The 12,712-nt window shown below is 47.9% G+C and overlaps 1 protein-coding gene across 2 annotated transcripts in view; it reads left to right on the top strand.

The window, feature by feature from the left end:
* LOC128307423 (glutamine-dependent NAD(+) synthetase) overlaps nt 1–12,002 on the top strand; it is a 38,041-nt gene extending 26,039 nt beyond the window's left edge. Inside the window, exons 1-3 of one of the 2 annotated variants that reach the window (XM_053045252.1) lie at nt 8,099–8,229; nt 8,439–8,608; nt 9,405–12,002. In XM_053045252.1, the coding sequence (XP_052901212.1) occupies nt 8,185–8,229; nt 8,439–8,608; nt 9,405–11,724 (2,535 nt within the window). In that variant the 5' untranslated portion in view covers nt 8,099–8,184 and the 3' untranslated portion in view covers nt 11,725–12,002. Of the gene's footprint in view, nt 1–8,098; nt 8,230–8,438; nt 8,609–9,404 lie in introns of those variants that run through there. The other variant, XM_053045253.1, reaches the window with a different exon arrangement.
* Nucleotides 12,003–12,712: the final 710 nt, after the last annotated feature.

The raw sequence follows: 12,712 nt of genomic DNA, 5'->3' as shown, positions 1-12,712 counted from the left end.
TGGACGTCCGTCTCGGCAGCATAACGCCAACTTCTCCGCCCCCGGGGGCGGCAGCGCCTAGTGCTTGCTTTCTCTTTCATCCAAACCACAGCAAACTACTGTTTCCCGCGCGTTTTGCTAACTACACCACTACTCTTCCACAAAATTTCCTGCCCAGCCATTCTAACCTCACTTTTGTTGTTATTGTTGTTGTACGCAAGCTCCAATGTCTGGGGGATGTTTTATTAATATTTTTTCGTTTCGGTTTTGTGAGCTCGGTGGAATGGTAGAAACATAAACCGACAGTCAGAATTGAGATCCCGCGGGTTTTTTTTTTTTTGGTTGTTGTCTGATGGTGGTGTGAGCCCAACCGTTATAATTCCCGCACAACTCACTCGGAAAGCAGGTAACCAGGGCAGCAAAAACATCCAAGTTGATTGTTCGCTCCCAGTTCGATGCTATCTCGTTTGTGCGCACTGTGTGCTTGTGTGTGTAGGGTCGAAGAAGAAAAGAAGTCACATTGGAGAATTGCGAAGAGTGCGGAAAGGACTTCCTATTGCTGAGAATGGCTGTCAGTCGATAGGGGATGGTGTGTTGCACACTATACACTACCCGGTGTCTGATTGAATGTTTTGGAATGAGAAAAAGATGTAAAGGGAGAGAGAGAAAAAGAGAACGAAGAGAGACTCCACTGCCAGTAAGAAATCACCGGATGGCATGTTCTCTAGCTCAGTGGAGGATCAAACCCCTTGGCGGCCCAGGGCGGAATTTTTAAAGAGGGGCATATAATTTTGCTACGGCATTATCGGCGTTGGGAAGGTGTACTTCAAACATGATTTAACAACATTAGCAAAGTCTCGGAAAGAAAGCTCCCTTGCGTACACCTCAGAGTTCTGTTGCGTAGCCCTGTAAATGGGCCGTTAAGCTAATCCATATATAAACGTTTCAATGCGCTAAGGAGAACCATAACGCCACTTCTTGGATCACATTTTCTACGATTTACGTTCATTTATGATTCCTGATTAGTCCAACGCCTTCTACGATTTTTTCGCCCAAGGTACAGTTTCCAAGCGGTTTACTTCTTCGGTAACAATCAGCGAAATTTCTTAGAAACCTGTTTTGCTCATGTTGATGTTTTAAGCGATGAACAAAAAAAAACAGTCGATTTCTGTGGTGAGCTTCTACTTACTGAACTTTTTCAACAATTGATTATGATTTATAGCATTCTTTACCATTTAGGTGCAGGGCCACGAGAGTTAACAAAATGCTGATAAATTTGACAAGTGACAAAGTAAGCTGCGAAAACCCACTATACCGTAGCCGCGCACACAATTGTTTTCAGATTTCCGATACCAGGATAGCATCCACGGAAGAGGTAGCACAGCAATTTTGCTCGAAAACCGCCGAAAGGTATGCAATGTTTAAACACTAACTTTCCATACCAACCAGCTGTTTTCAGATTTCCGATACCAGGAGAGCATGTTTTTCAAGAGGTAACACCTGGTACCAGCCGAGCAAGATGGCGCGAAGAATGGCGCGCAACTTCGTATGCAATGTAGAGCAACACTGCATACAACAAACTTGCATGCAACAAACTTGCATGCAAACTTGCATGCAAGTTTTTGAATGCAATTTCTTGCATGAAAACTTGCATGCAAGTTTGTTGCATACAAGTTTGTTGTATGCAGTGTGGCTTAACATTGCATACGAAGTTGCGCGCCATCTTGCTCGGCTGGTACCAGGTGTTACCTCTTGAAAAACATGCTCTCCTGGTATCGGAAACCTGAAAATAGCTGGTTTATATGAAAAGTTAGTGTTTAAACATTGCATACCTCTCGGCGGTTTTCGAGCAAAATTACTGTACTAAGTGCTACATCTTCCGTGGATGGCTCCTGGTACTATACATTCGGAAATCCTGGTGCAATTTCGTTTATACTTTAAAGTCACAAAGTCGGTTTTCTTCTCTGCATTTAATTTATAACATAAAAACAAATGTTTTATATAACCAAGAAAGATATTTTTGATTAATTTTTTACCTTTTTAATTAGATTTTGTGCTATAAATTAACACTGCTGTTAAATTTCCAAAAACCGCACAATCGGCACAAATTGTTTGGGGCCCCCAACACGGCGAGGCCCTAACCGACCGCCTACCGTTTGATCCGCCACTGCTCTAGCTTCAACCAAGCTAGAGCAACCATGTTTTATGCACTTGATTGTTTTCTAGCCCAGACCGTGACCTAATGAGAGCTATCTGTTCTTCCACACCATATTGCGTGTCTTCCTTAGCTCCTTACCTCCTTCCGCTGTGTGTGTGATAACCTCGGCCAACCGGGGGCCACTTTGGACTGGATTTGTTTTAAAAGCAACAAAATGAAGTCGTTAGCAGCCAGCAGAACGTCACCAGCATGAATCACAAATGCATCGCAAACTGCTTTCAGCGTTCATTTCCTTGTGACAATTCCTCGCTGACGCTAAAAAAAAAACAACAACTTCAACCTGAAGTTACTTGCTGTTGGACGGCAGCAAAAAGGAAAGCAAGCGACATCTTTTAACCGCTAACGCTTTCGTGTTCCTTTAATACTTCCGTGACTCTTTCTTGTCCTTGCGCTGAATATCCTTTTTTTTTTGTTCGTTGTGCAAAATGAAATTTGCTATTGTGCCACTTGAGACGTTTGAAAAAATGGCAGCAGTGGTTGGATGGGGAGGACGAGGCTCAACCCCGTCTCTGTACCCTAGCAGCGAAAGTTAGTCGGAAGTTTTTTTTTCATTTCTCCTCTCCTCGCTCTCTTTTGCTCGCAACGCCCATTGCGGTTCTGTCAGAGCAACGAAACTAAACAACCTCACCCGTGCGCCGCCATAGTAAACGAATGTGGCACGCAATCCAGCACAAAAGCCCGTAACAACACACAGCGGAAGGGGAGGAGGGAGGGGGTAGGGCAAAAGGGGGGTTATTTGTTTCCCGCTTACTGTAAAAAAAGATTTCTTCTCCACATTCCATCACCAGGTGCGGGCTCTTTCATTCGCTTTCCAGCCTGTTATTTTGCTCGTCCGCCACAACTAAGCATTCGCTCCAATGGGAACTCCGCTGCTCCGGGGGTCGGTGTGTGAGTGAAGCAAATATCCTTTGAAGTGTAGCGATTGGGCGCGAGAGGCCGGTGGTGGGTGATGGTGTAGCGGGGTGTGTAGCATGGAGTATTGAACAAACATTCCGGCGGAGAGAGGCATTTTACGGGCACAGGTATCATGCCGTCGTCTCCTGCGGGTTAAACTCTGGAACACACACCAACACACACACACACACAACCGCCTGCGTCATGTTCGAGATTAGAAAGGTACCCAGCGTGGGTATGTATGAATGGATGGATAGTGCATTAACCGGATCTGGTCATAATCCGATCGAGACACGAGCGTGGGAACTTTGACATTGGGTGTACGAGAAAGTGTGTCGCACTGGGTCAAACAAGCGGAAAGAAAAGTCTAATTGTACACTGTGCACGATTTCATATTTCTTTTACAAATATTGTGTATATTTTCAAGAAATAAAACATGATCGCATTAAATTTTATGACAAATATGATTTAAAGTCTTCATGTTAGTCGTAACCAATAACAACGACACTGCACGAAATGTTACTTGCTTTACTTTACGGAGTGCTCCACTTAATTTCCTACGATTAAAGATTTTTTTTAACCAGTTTTGTTACAAATATTTTAGTTTGCGAAACTAAATGACATATCCTTAAACTATTTGAGTGATATTTAAATAAAAAGGTAAAATTCGAGTTTGGGGCATTGTTTTACTTTGTAGCTGCGCCGGTCTTCACACGACAGGACCGGTTCAAAGCACACAGTATTGATTATCCGGCTTCTTGGTTACTATTAAGACTAAGTAAGCCAGAAATGACTGGTTTAGTAGATCATTAAGCCAAAAAGAATTATGTTTGTGTTGTAGCGTACTCATTCCCCGGGTCAGAGAAGAGCGAGAACGTACTCATGATGTGGCACGTGCCTTAAGTTTGGAGATATTCGTCCACATTACCTCATCACTTTATTATAATTTATGCACCGTCAGATATCACAAGAAGGACCAAGAAGTTGTGGGATTTGTCTTCAATTTGGAGGATTTATGGGTTCTTTTGCTAATTATTCTTAACGCTGTTATATGTCGACACTCCTTTATTGCGGTGAAATAAACTTTAATACGAGCGATAGTCATAAGACCATTTAACTAATATATGTCCTCATCACATTAAGTCTAATCTATTGTTCTTGAAATGTTATCTTTACTATTAGAAGCAATACTGAAACGCTTAAATACAATAAAGTCAGTCTGCATTCAAAGTTCGCTGGAGACTCAAAAAACCTTAACCTAAGAAGAACGTACTCCCCGAACGGACTTTCAGAAGAACCTCAGAAGAAGTATTAGAGTTTGGAATAATGATCCAGGCAAGTGAATGTGTTGGAAATGCTCTGAATGCAGTTACTTGCCACACTCATGTCAAAAATTGACCTTAATTACCCTTAGACATCTTTCAGAAAAGTTCATCTTTAGTTCTCAAGTAATGTATCGTTTTAACTCCCAGTCAACATTTTAACAACTTCATCATATCGCTCTTAAAGCCAATTATAATTAGCGCCATCTATTGGAGAACTTTACATACTTTCGACGACACCTAATGCTGCGCTGTTCCCCTTTTTGTTCTCTTGCTTTTCAAGCGCCTCGCCTTGTGGCAAGAATATTCAATTATTCCATACCATTATAAGTATACATACACACCCACCAACTTCAACACTCTCTTGTCTTTCTCTTACCACACCCGGAAGCGCCCATTTTGTGCGGTTAGTGATAGTAGGAGGTAAATGAACTTGAACAGATCCAGCAAAGCTTTCGCAGCATGCATGTATGTATGTGTGGCATGTATATTTCTAATTTACATAGCGAAACGCAAACGTAGGATGAGGAACCCATACCCTCGAGCAAACTTCAAGCTTGGAAAGTACATTGAAGGAGAAGTTCGATGATGTGGAGTACCGTTCGCACGTGGATTGATAGGTACAGATGCATACGCTAGAACATTCAGCTCTGGTTCATCCCGAAGGAGATGTTCCGAAAATAGCTCGCAGCCAAAAAATCAGGTCGTTTGGAAAATTTGACAGCTGTCAAACGTACTTGCTTTGCAACAAGTCTACAGCCGCAAGTCTTCATTACGGGTCGTGGACAGCGTGGATATCTTCTCAAGAACTTCTCAATCCACACGCGCATCACCCTACAGTTGTTGCTGGTTTCCAAGGGAATGCGCTGAGACTGGTGGGTTGAAGAGCCTCAAAGATTTGATTTATATTGTTTCTATTTGTTACAACAAATAAATAAATACATCACGCGAAACACGAACCCCTCCACCGCACCCACCCAACATCGTCTCACAGCCGGGGGGGGGGCGGTTTTTTGGGGTCGCTCAGTTACACGAACCTCCTGCACACGCAACCTAACCTCACTGTTAGTGGTCTTGCGATGGGAAGCGCTGGAATTGTGTGACCGGGCTCCATCGTCGGTTGCCACGTGGCAGTTACAAATGTCATCCGCAGGATCGAAGGAGGTCACACAAGTAAATGGCAAATGGGAACAAGCGAAACGAACCTACCAAACAACCATTTAACAACCGCATCCTTTTATTCGTTCTCCCCCGGGGTTTTTTTTTTGTTTTGAGGTTATATCGCCGTGGATTGGAGTTGTTCGCTTGATTCCTGATTTATGGAGTACACTAACTTTTAGCTTATCTCCCACCACTATTATTCCGCTGTGGACGGCGGGTGCTGTCCTACTAACACAAAAACGGGCGTCCTATTTATTGCCGTTCTTTGTGTCCATCCTCTGTTGGCGATAACGCGTGCCAAATTTTTGGAAGATAGAACAGGCTAATTTGAGGTCGTTTTGGGAAGATTTCAACGTGCACTATTAGAACGAGGCTGGTGTCTACTGGTGCGTCTATGACTCGGAACGATGACAAGCGTCTCTGATCTGGGAGGAGTTTGTAGCTTACCTTCGTTGAGGTTCAAGGGTGCGTCCATCATCGTGTCCCCGGCGAGATGAGGCGTTGTACGGTGTGGTATGTGGACGCTCCTACCTACTGCAGGTTGTCGATGCTCGGGAGACCCTCCAGTCTGTAGCACATTCGGACATCTCTTTGGTCTATCTCCGCCCTATATCCGTATATCGTTTGACTCGCAGACTCCAACGGTACCGGGTAGTTGATCGTTGAACCACACTGACCACCCCCCCTGGGGCGGAGTGGTCAAGCCTCACCGATCACGGTTCACTCTGCGACACACACCCGGGCACGTGTGATGCGCGTTGACCGTTGCTTAAATATGGGACACACCGACACGTCTCCGCACGCTAGGATAGCTACCGTTGTACTGCCAGTGCAGAAGTGCGGTCTCTGCTTCCAGCCTGCGAGACACACTCACCGCCTGCTGCGGGTACGGTGTTGCTTCGCCACTGATGTCCTCCGCCCAGCAGACACACAGCACTAATGCTGCTGCGGCGGTGTCATACCACCACGAAGCATTCGGCTGCCCTGCTGCCTGCTGCGGTTCTCCAGTGTGGCCGAGGAAAGTCCTTTTTCGAGCAGCGAACTGCGTGACGTACTGCTGCTGCTCTCACTCTCGCGCTGTCTCGCTGTGCTGCTCTCGTACCTGACCCCTACTATACTGTGCAGACTTTTTTTATTTCGTTGTTTACTCCTTGTAGTTTCTTTGCGGGCGATTCTGTGGTGGTGTTCTTTGTACAATCAACTGCCAAGAGAGGACCAACTTTGCTACACATGAGGCAGAGACATATGGTGTGGTGGGTAGTAGAAGGCAAAGGCAGACACGACATGCCTTCAGTGAGGACACGCTCGACTCACACTGGTGGTTTTCTCCTCATTGGCAGGGAGGTTTCTGGGTTTTTTTTTTCAGTCACATCATCAACCAGCCAAGCCAATTCCAGTAAAAGAAGGCTTGATAATGGATGGGACAGATATATTTATAGAGAGAGAGATATATAGAGGGACAAAGAAATGCAAAATGGTGCTTTGTCTCCGGATATATTCGAACAAAAAACGTTTCACCGGAACGAATAGTAGCGATAGTGTCGACGTCTCCCATGCGTTTGCTGATTGTGTCACTACCGATGGGCATGACGTATGTGAGTGCATGCCGCGTCACCACGACGTTTGGGTCGTCTACTAAACACACGCGATAGCTAAGAGATGGTTGTGCATGCCTTAGTTATCATCGTACCTCATGCAACCCACAAAAGGGATTCCTTTGTCAGGTGTAAAGAGGTTAGCTCTCTGTCGGGGTTTACACACGCATCACGCAAACATTGTTTATACTTTCTTGAGAGGATGCTACTAAATGATCCCTTGATGCACCTTTGTGTCTGGCGGTTTAGATTTCGGTGCCTTTTAAAGCCTTGAAGCTCTTGATTGAGGTCTTAACACCAGAAGGTAGGTCATGTTGTTGGAGGTCCATTTCACTGCTTTTGTGTACGTCCATAGCCTCTATCATCGTACCGTGCGAGGTGAACGAACCCACCGGAACCATCAGAATGCGCGCTCGGAAGGTAGATTTATTGCCGCGGCTATAAATATGGTGGAATTATTTTCGTTTGCTCACCCTTCCGTACTATTAACACCCTTGTTCCATCTCTCGCTCTCTCTTATATCACATCTCTTCCCAATACGCTTTCCGAATATCCTTCGACCGAAAGTAGAGGGGTTAAGTGAAAGGAGAATAGTTTCTCCAGAATGGAATAGTTCTTTCGCTTGATCGATAAACCCACCCGCACGGTGACTCCCTAATCAACGGACTCCACACCACAACCTGCCCCAAAAAACAAACTCCTCTCCCATCCCATTCACACACTCTGCTCTCACATTCTTAGTACATTCTTTTGGATCGCGTTGTTGATGCGGAATAACGTTGGGCCCCAAACCGGTCCCAGAGTCCTTCGAGTGAGGTTCTCCGAAGCGTGAGAGCGTTCTGGCTGTATTTTTCGGGAAGCAATTGGGCCAGAAGGAGAAGAAAATCAAAACAGGCTTGTGGTGAAAACATTTCTAGACCGCGTGTGCCATCAAACCGAGCGGTGTATTATAATAACTCCGTGAAAGGACCCCACATTCAGTGTTTACCGCTCACCAAGGCCTCTCATCGATTGGATGGAGCAACGGGAGGATAGTAGCAGTAGTCGCATTAATGCGCAGGTAACATACATTTCAGTGTTCGGCGTAGGTAGTGTAAACGCTTCCTCACTTGCTTGGCATTACTGTCAGGCTGGGATTTGTTTTGATATTGCATTGTTAGTGAAGATTTCTATATTTCGCATCTACGTCTAAGTGACGTAGTGACGTAGTTCCGTATCGTATAGACTGCATATAGTTAACCTCTTTCATCTGTGTTGTTTTACTTTTAGCTGACGAAGAAGGCACGCCGCACGATGGGACACAATGTGCAGGTGGCGGTCGCCACACTCAACCAGTGGGCGATGGACTTCCAGGGTAATCTCGAGCGCATCCTGCTATCAATCAACATTGCCGCGGCACATGGCGCCACCTATCGGACCGGACCGGAGCTCGAGGTTAGGTATGTATAGCAACCAGAAACTCTGGAAGAAACATTCCCGGCCTTTATAATAATCTACAGTGTACTGTTGCGTTGTGTTCTAAAATATTCTTAAATTATACCAAGTACAATATTCTAAGGCTAGTTTTGAACTCCTTGAGGAGTACCTAATCTACAAGTGTTCACTGAGGAGTACCTTGAGGAGTTCCTAATCTACAAGTGTTCACTGGAGTCCGGCGAGTCTAATTTGCTCCAGTGATGTTCTTCCACACATACGAGGCCAAAACCTCTTCTGAGCATCCTTCTATCAAACGCGGCTAACAGAGTTTCGTCAGTTTTGAGAAATGTCCATTTCTCAGAGGTGTATGTGCGTACTAGAACTCTATACTTTCTATATAGTCCCAGCTTCGTTGGTCCCGACAGGTGTTTTGAGTAGAGAGGCATCAATATTGTTGTGGGTGCTGACCATCAATCATCACCTTCGAAGTTGCGATCATCTCTTGTGAATCCTAAGGATCCGCCATCACCTGAGTATCTAAGTACTGAGCTCGTCGCACGAGTAGTTGACCAGAGTCTCCATCCTTATATTAATGGATGGATGATTAGGAACTCTATTATTTCGTACAATCTTATTTATTTGGTCTAACTTATGTACGTTTTGCATGAGCCTTGAACCTTATCCGAATTGTCAGAATAGAGATACTGAATGTTTTTTTTATCAGAATTTCTCAGATTCATAGATCTGAGTCACTTAGACATCCAACACTATTATAGCGCTTTCTCTATCTCTCTCTCTCTCTCTCTCTGTCTCTTGTAGTGGATACAGCTGTGAGGATCATTTCCACGAGCCGGACACGTATCTGCACTGCTGGGAGGCATTGGTCGAGCTCGTGCAGGCACCGGTTGCCCAAGGCATGCTGATCGACGTCGGCATGCCGGTCCAGCATCGTAACGTCGCGTACAACTGCCGAGTCGCATTCTACAACGGGCGCATCGTGCTGATTCGCCCGAAGATGATCATGTGCGACGATGGCAACTATCGCGAAACACGCTGGTTCTCGCCCTGGACGAAGGAACGCCAGACGGAGGACTACCAGCTGCCCCGGTTTGTCGCGCTGGCACTCGGCCAGGACTCGGTACCGATCGGCGATGCGGTTATCGCCACCCTCGACACCTGCCTCGGGTACGAAATCTGCGAGGAGCTGTGGAATCCACGCAGCAAACACATCGACATGTCGCTCGCGGGCGTCGAGATCATTGTGAACGGCTCCGGTAGCTATATGCAGCTGCGCAAAGCACACATCACGACCGATCTGATCCGGAACGCGAGCTACAAGGCGGGCGGCGCATATCTGTTTAGCAATCTGCGTGGTTGTGATGGGCAGCGGGTGTACTTCAACGGCTGTTCGGCGGTCGCACTGAACGGGGCGATCATTGCCCGCGGTCGTCAGTTTGCGCTGAGCGAGGTGGACGTTACGGTGGCGTCGTTCGATCTGCAGGATATCCGCGCGTACCGGGGTGCGTTGCGGTCTCGCAGCTCACTGGCCGCATCCGCGCCGAATTACCCGCGAGTGCAGCTCCAGCTCGAGCTGGCCTCATCCGATCGGGACCATCCGGGAACGCCGGCGAGCAGCCCGCTCGGCGAGTGGGTCTACCACCGGCCGGAGGAGGAGATTGCGCTCGGCCCGGCCTGCTGGCTCTGGGACTATTTGCGCCGTTCCGGGCAGGGTGGGTTCTTTCTACCGCTGAGCGGTGGCGTCGACTCGAGCAGCACCGCCATCATCGTGTACTCGATGTGCCGGCTGGTGGTGGAAGCGATCGAACAGGGCGACCGCCAGGTACGGGACGACTGCCGGAAGATACTGGCCATTCCGGGCTATTTGCCGGCGAACCCGCAGGATCTGTGCGGCCGGTTGCTGTTCACCTGCTACATGGGTACGGAGAACTCCAGCCGTGAAACAAGGGCCCGTGCGGCAACGTTGGCCGGTCAGATCGGTAGCTCCCATCTGGATATTGGTATCGATGGTGCGGTCAGCGCGCTACTCGCTATCTTCCAGCTGGCGACCGGGATGAGGCCCCGTTTCCGGGCGGCCGGTGGTTGCCCGCGCCAGAATCTCGCACTGCAAAACATTCAGGCCCGCACGCGCATGGTGCTGTCGTATCTGTTCGCGCAGCTGATGCTGTGGGTGAAGCAACGGCCCGGTGGATTGCTGGTGCTCGGATCGGCCAACGTGGATGAGGCACTGCGCGGGTACATGACCAAGTACGATTGTTCCTCAGCAGACGTCAACCCGATCGGGGGCATCTCAAAGGTGGACCTGCGACGGTTCCTTGCCTACGCACAGATCGAGTATGGGTTGCCGGTGGTGGCGGATATAGTGGCGGCACCACCGACCGCCGAGCTGGAACCGCTGGTGGATGGGGCGATCGCGCAAACGGATGAGGAGGATATGGGACTGACGTACCAGGAGCTAAGCGAGTTTGGCCGTCTGCGCAAACAGGCGTTCTGCGGTCCGTTCAGCATGTTCTGCAAGTTGGCCGCAGCCGCCGTAGCGGATGGGAACCGTGACCCGAAGGATGTCGCCGACCGAGTGAAACACTTCTTCCGCTGCTATGCGATCAACCGGCACAAGATGACGGTGCTGACACCTTCGTACCATGCGGAATCGTACAGCCCAGACGATAATCGGTTCGATCACCGACCGTTCCTGTACCGGGCGAACTGGACGTGGCAGTTCCGAGCGATCGATGCGGAGCTGGAGCTGCTGGAAAAGCATCAGGCACGCGCCGAGGAGGACCGGACAAGGCCGGACGTGGCAACGCACCACAGCGGCAACGCAACCTCCACAGTCGGCAATGAAGCGTTATTCTTCACCGGCGGCGGAGTAGGGGAAGGGTCCGGTGGAGGAGTAGGAGTTGCCATCGGCATGAGCAGTGCGGTCAGCGCCCATCAGCTGGTGCGCCAATCGAGCGGGCTATATCTGGCCGGTGTTGGCGGTGGTGGAGGCGTTGGTGGTGACGGCACGGTCGGACAGCTCACCGTGGGGCTCACCAAGTCACACAGCAGCGGCGGCTACAGTCGCATGCATTCCAGCGTGCTGGGCAAAATCAAGGACCGTACCGGTGTGCCTGTATAAAGTACTGCCACCAGCACAAACACACTGTTTTACACACCTTCACAGGTTCAGGTCTTCCCCATGCAAGGGGTGTTTGGTTTTCTTTTCTTCCGTTCCACGTACTACCTTTCAGCACAACACTGACACACACACACACACACATACACAACACCCCCTATATTACCAAGGGTGCCTCTTCAATAACAATAATGAATGACATGTTTGTGGCATCTTGGCAAAACGAAATGGTGTAGATTCTAACGTAGTTCCTAACGAAATGATGGCGCTCACCGTCAGAAGAGAAGTCATCCGGCACCATACAGTAACAAGTAGCGTGCAGCTGTCTCTCCGAGGTTGCCTTTTTAGCGTGTGTTCTAGTAAGTGTGTGTGTGTATCGTAATGGAGAACTTGCGTACGATGAAACATATCGTAGTCTCTGCCCGGCCCAGAAGTAACCAGCACGAATTACCCGAGCACTGTCCACCCACACTCACGCACACACAGTCAAATGTATTCGCGTCTACGAAACAAACCAGTTATCGATACTCTGGCGTAGTATGTCGTGTTAGGAAGCTAGCAGAAGGTTTAAAACCCCATCAAGCACTAGGTGCTTAATAAGGGCTTATTGAGAGAGAGAGAGAGAAAGAGAGAGAGAGAGAGAGAGAGAGAGAGAGAGAGAGGGTGCGAGAGATAGGTGCTTATTAAAGACCTTTACCATCTTTAAGGTCTTCTGGATCGTCTAAGCTAAAAGTAAACGAAAACAAAGTAAAAAAGGAGAACATTTCTTAACGAAGCTAGCAGCGTAAATAGTTATATATTGGGCATATATTTTGTAGCGAATTATGTTAAGGTTAACATCGCACAAAACAACAATAACGAACAAGAAAAGGAATTGACGATCTCTCCGTACGGCATTCGGAGCACCTCGATCCGGAGGCTGTAAAACCCGTTGTGGTAGCTCAGGTAGTACAGTTTAGGTTACACTTATAGTACGATAAACCAATTACCG

The sequence above is a fragment of the Anopheles moucheti genome, chromosome X, assembly GCF_943734755.1.
Source record: "Anopheles moucheti chromosome X, idAnoMoucSN_F20_07, whole genome shotgun sequence".
Taxonomy (NCBI): domain Eukaryota; kingdom Metazoa; phylum Arthropoda; class Insecta; order Diptera; family Culicidae; genus Anopheles; species Anopheles moucheti.
This window is presented reverse-complemented; position numbering and strand designations above follow the sequence as displayed.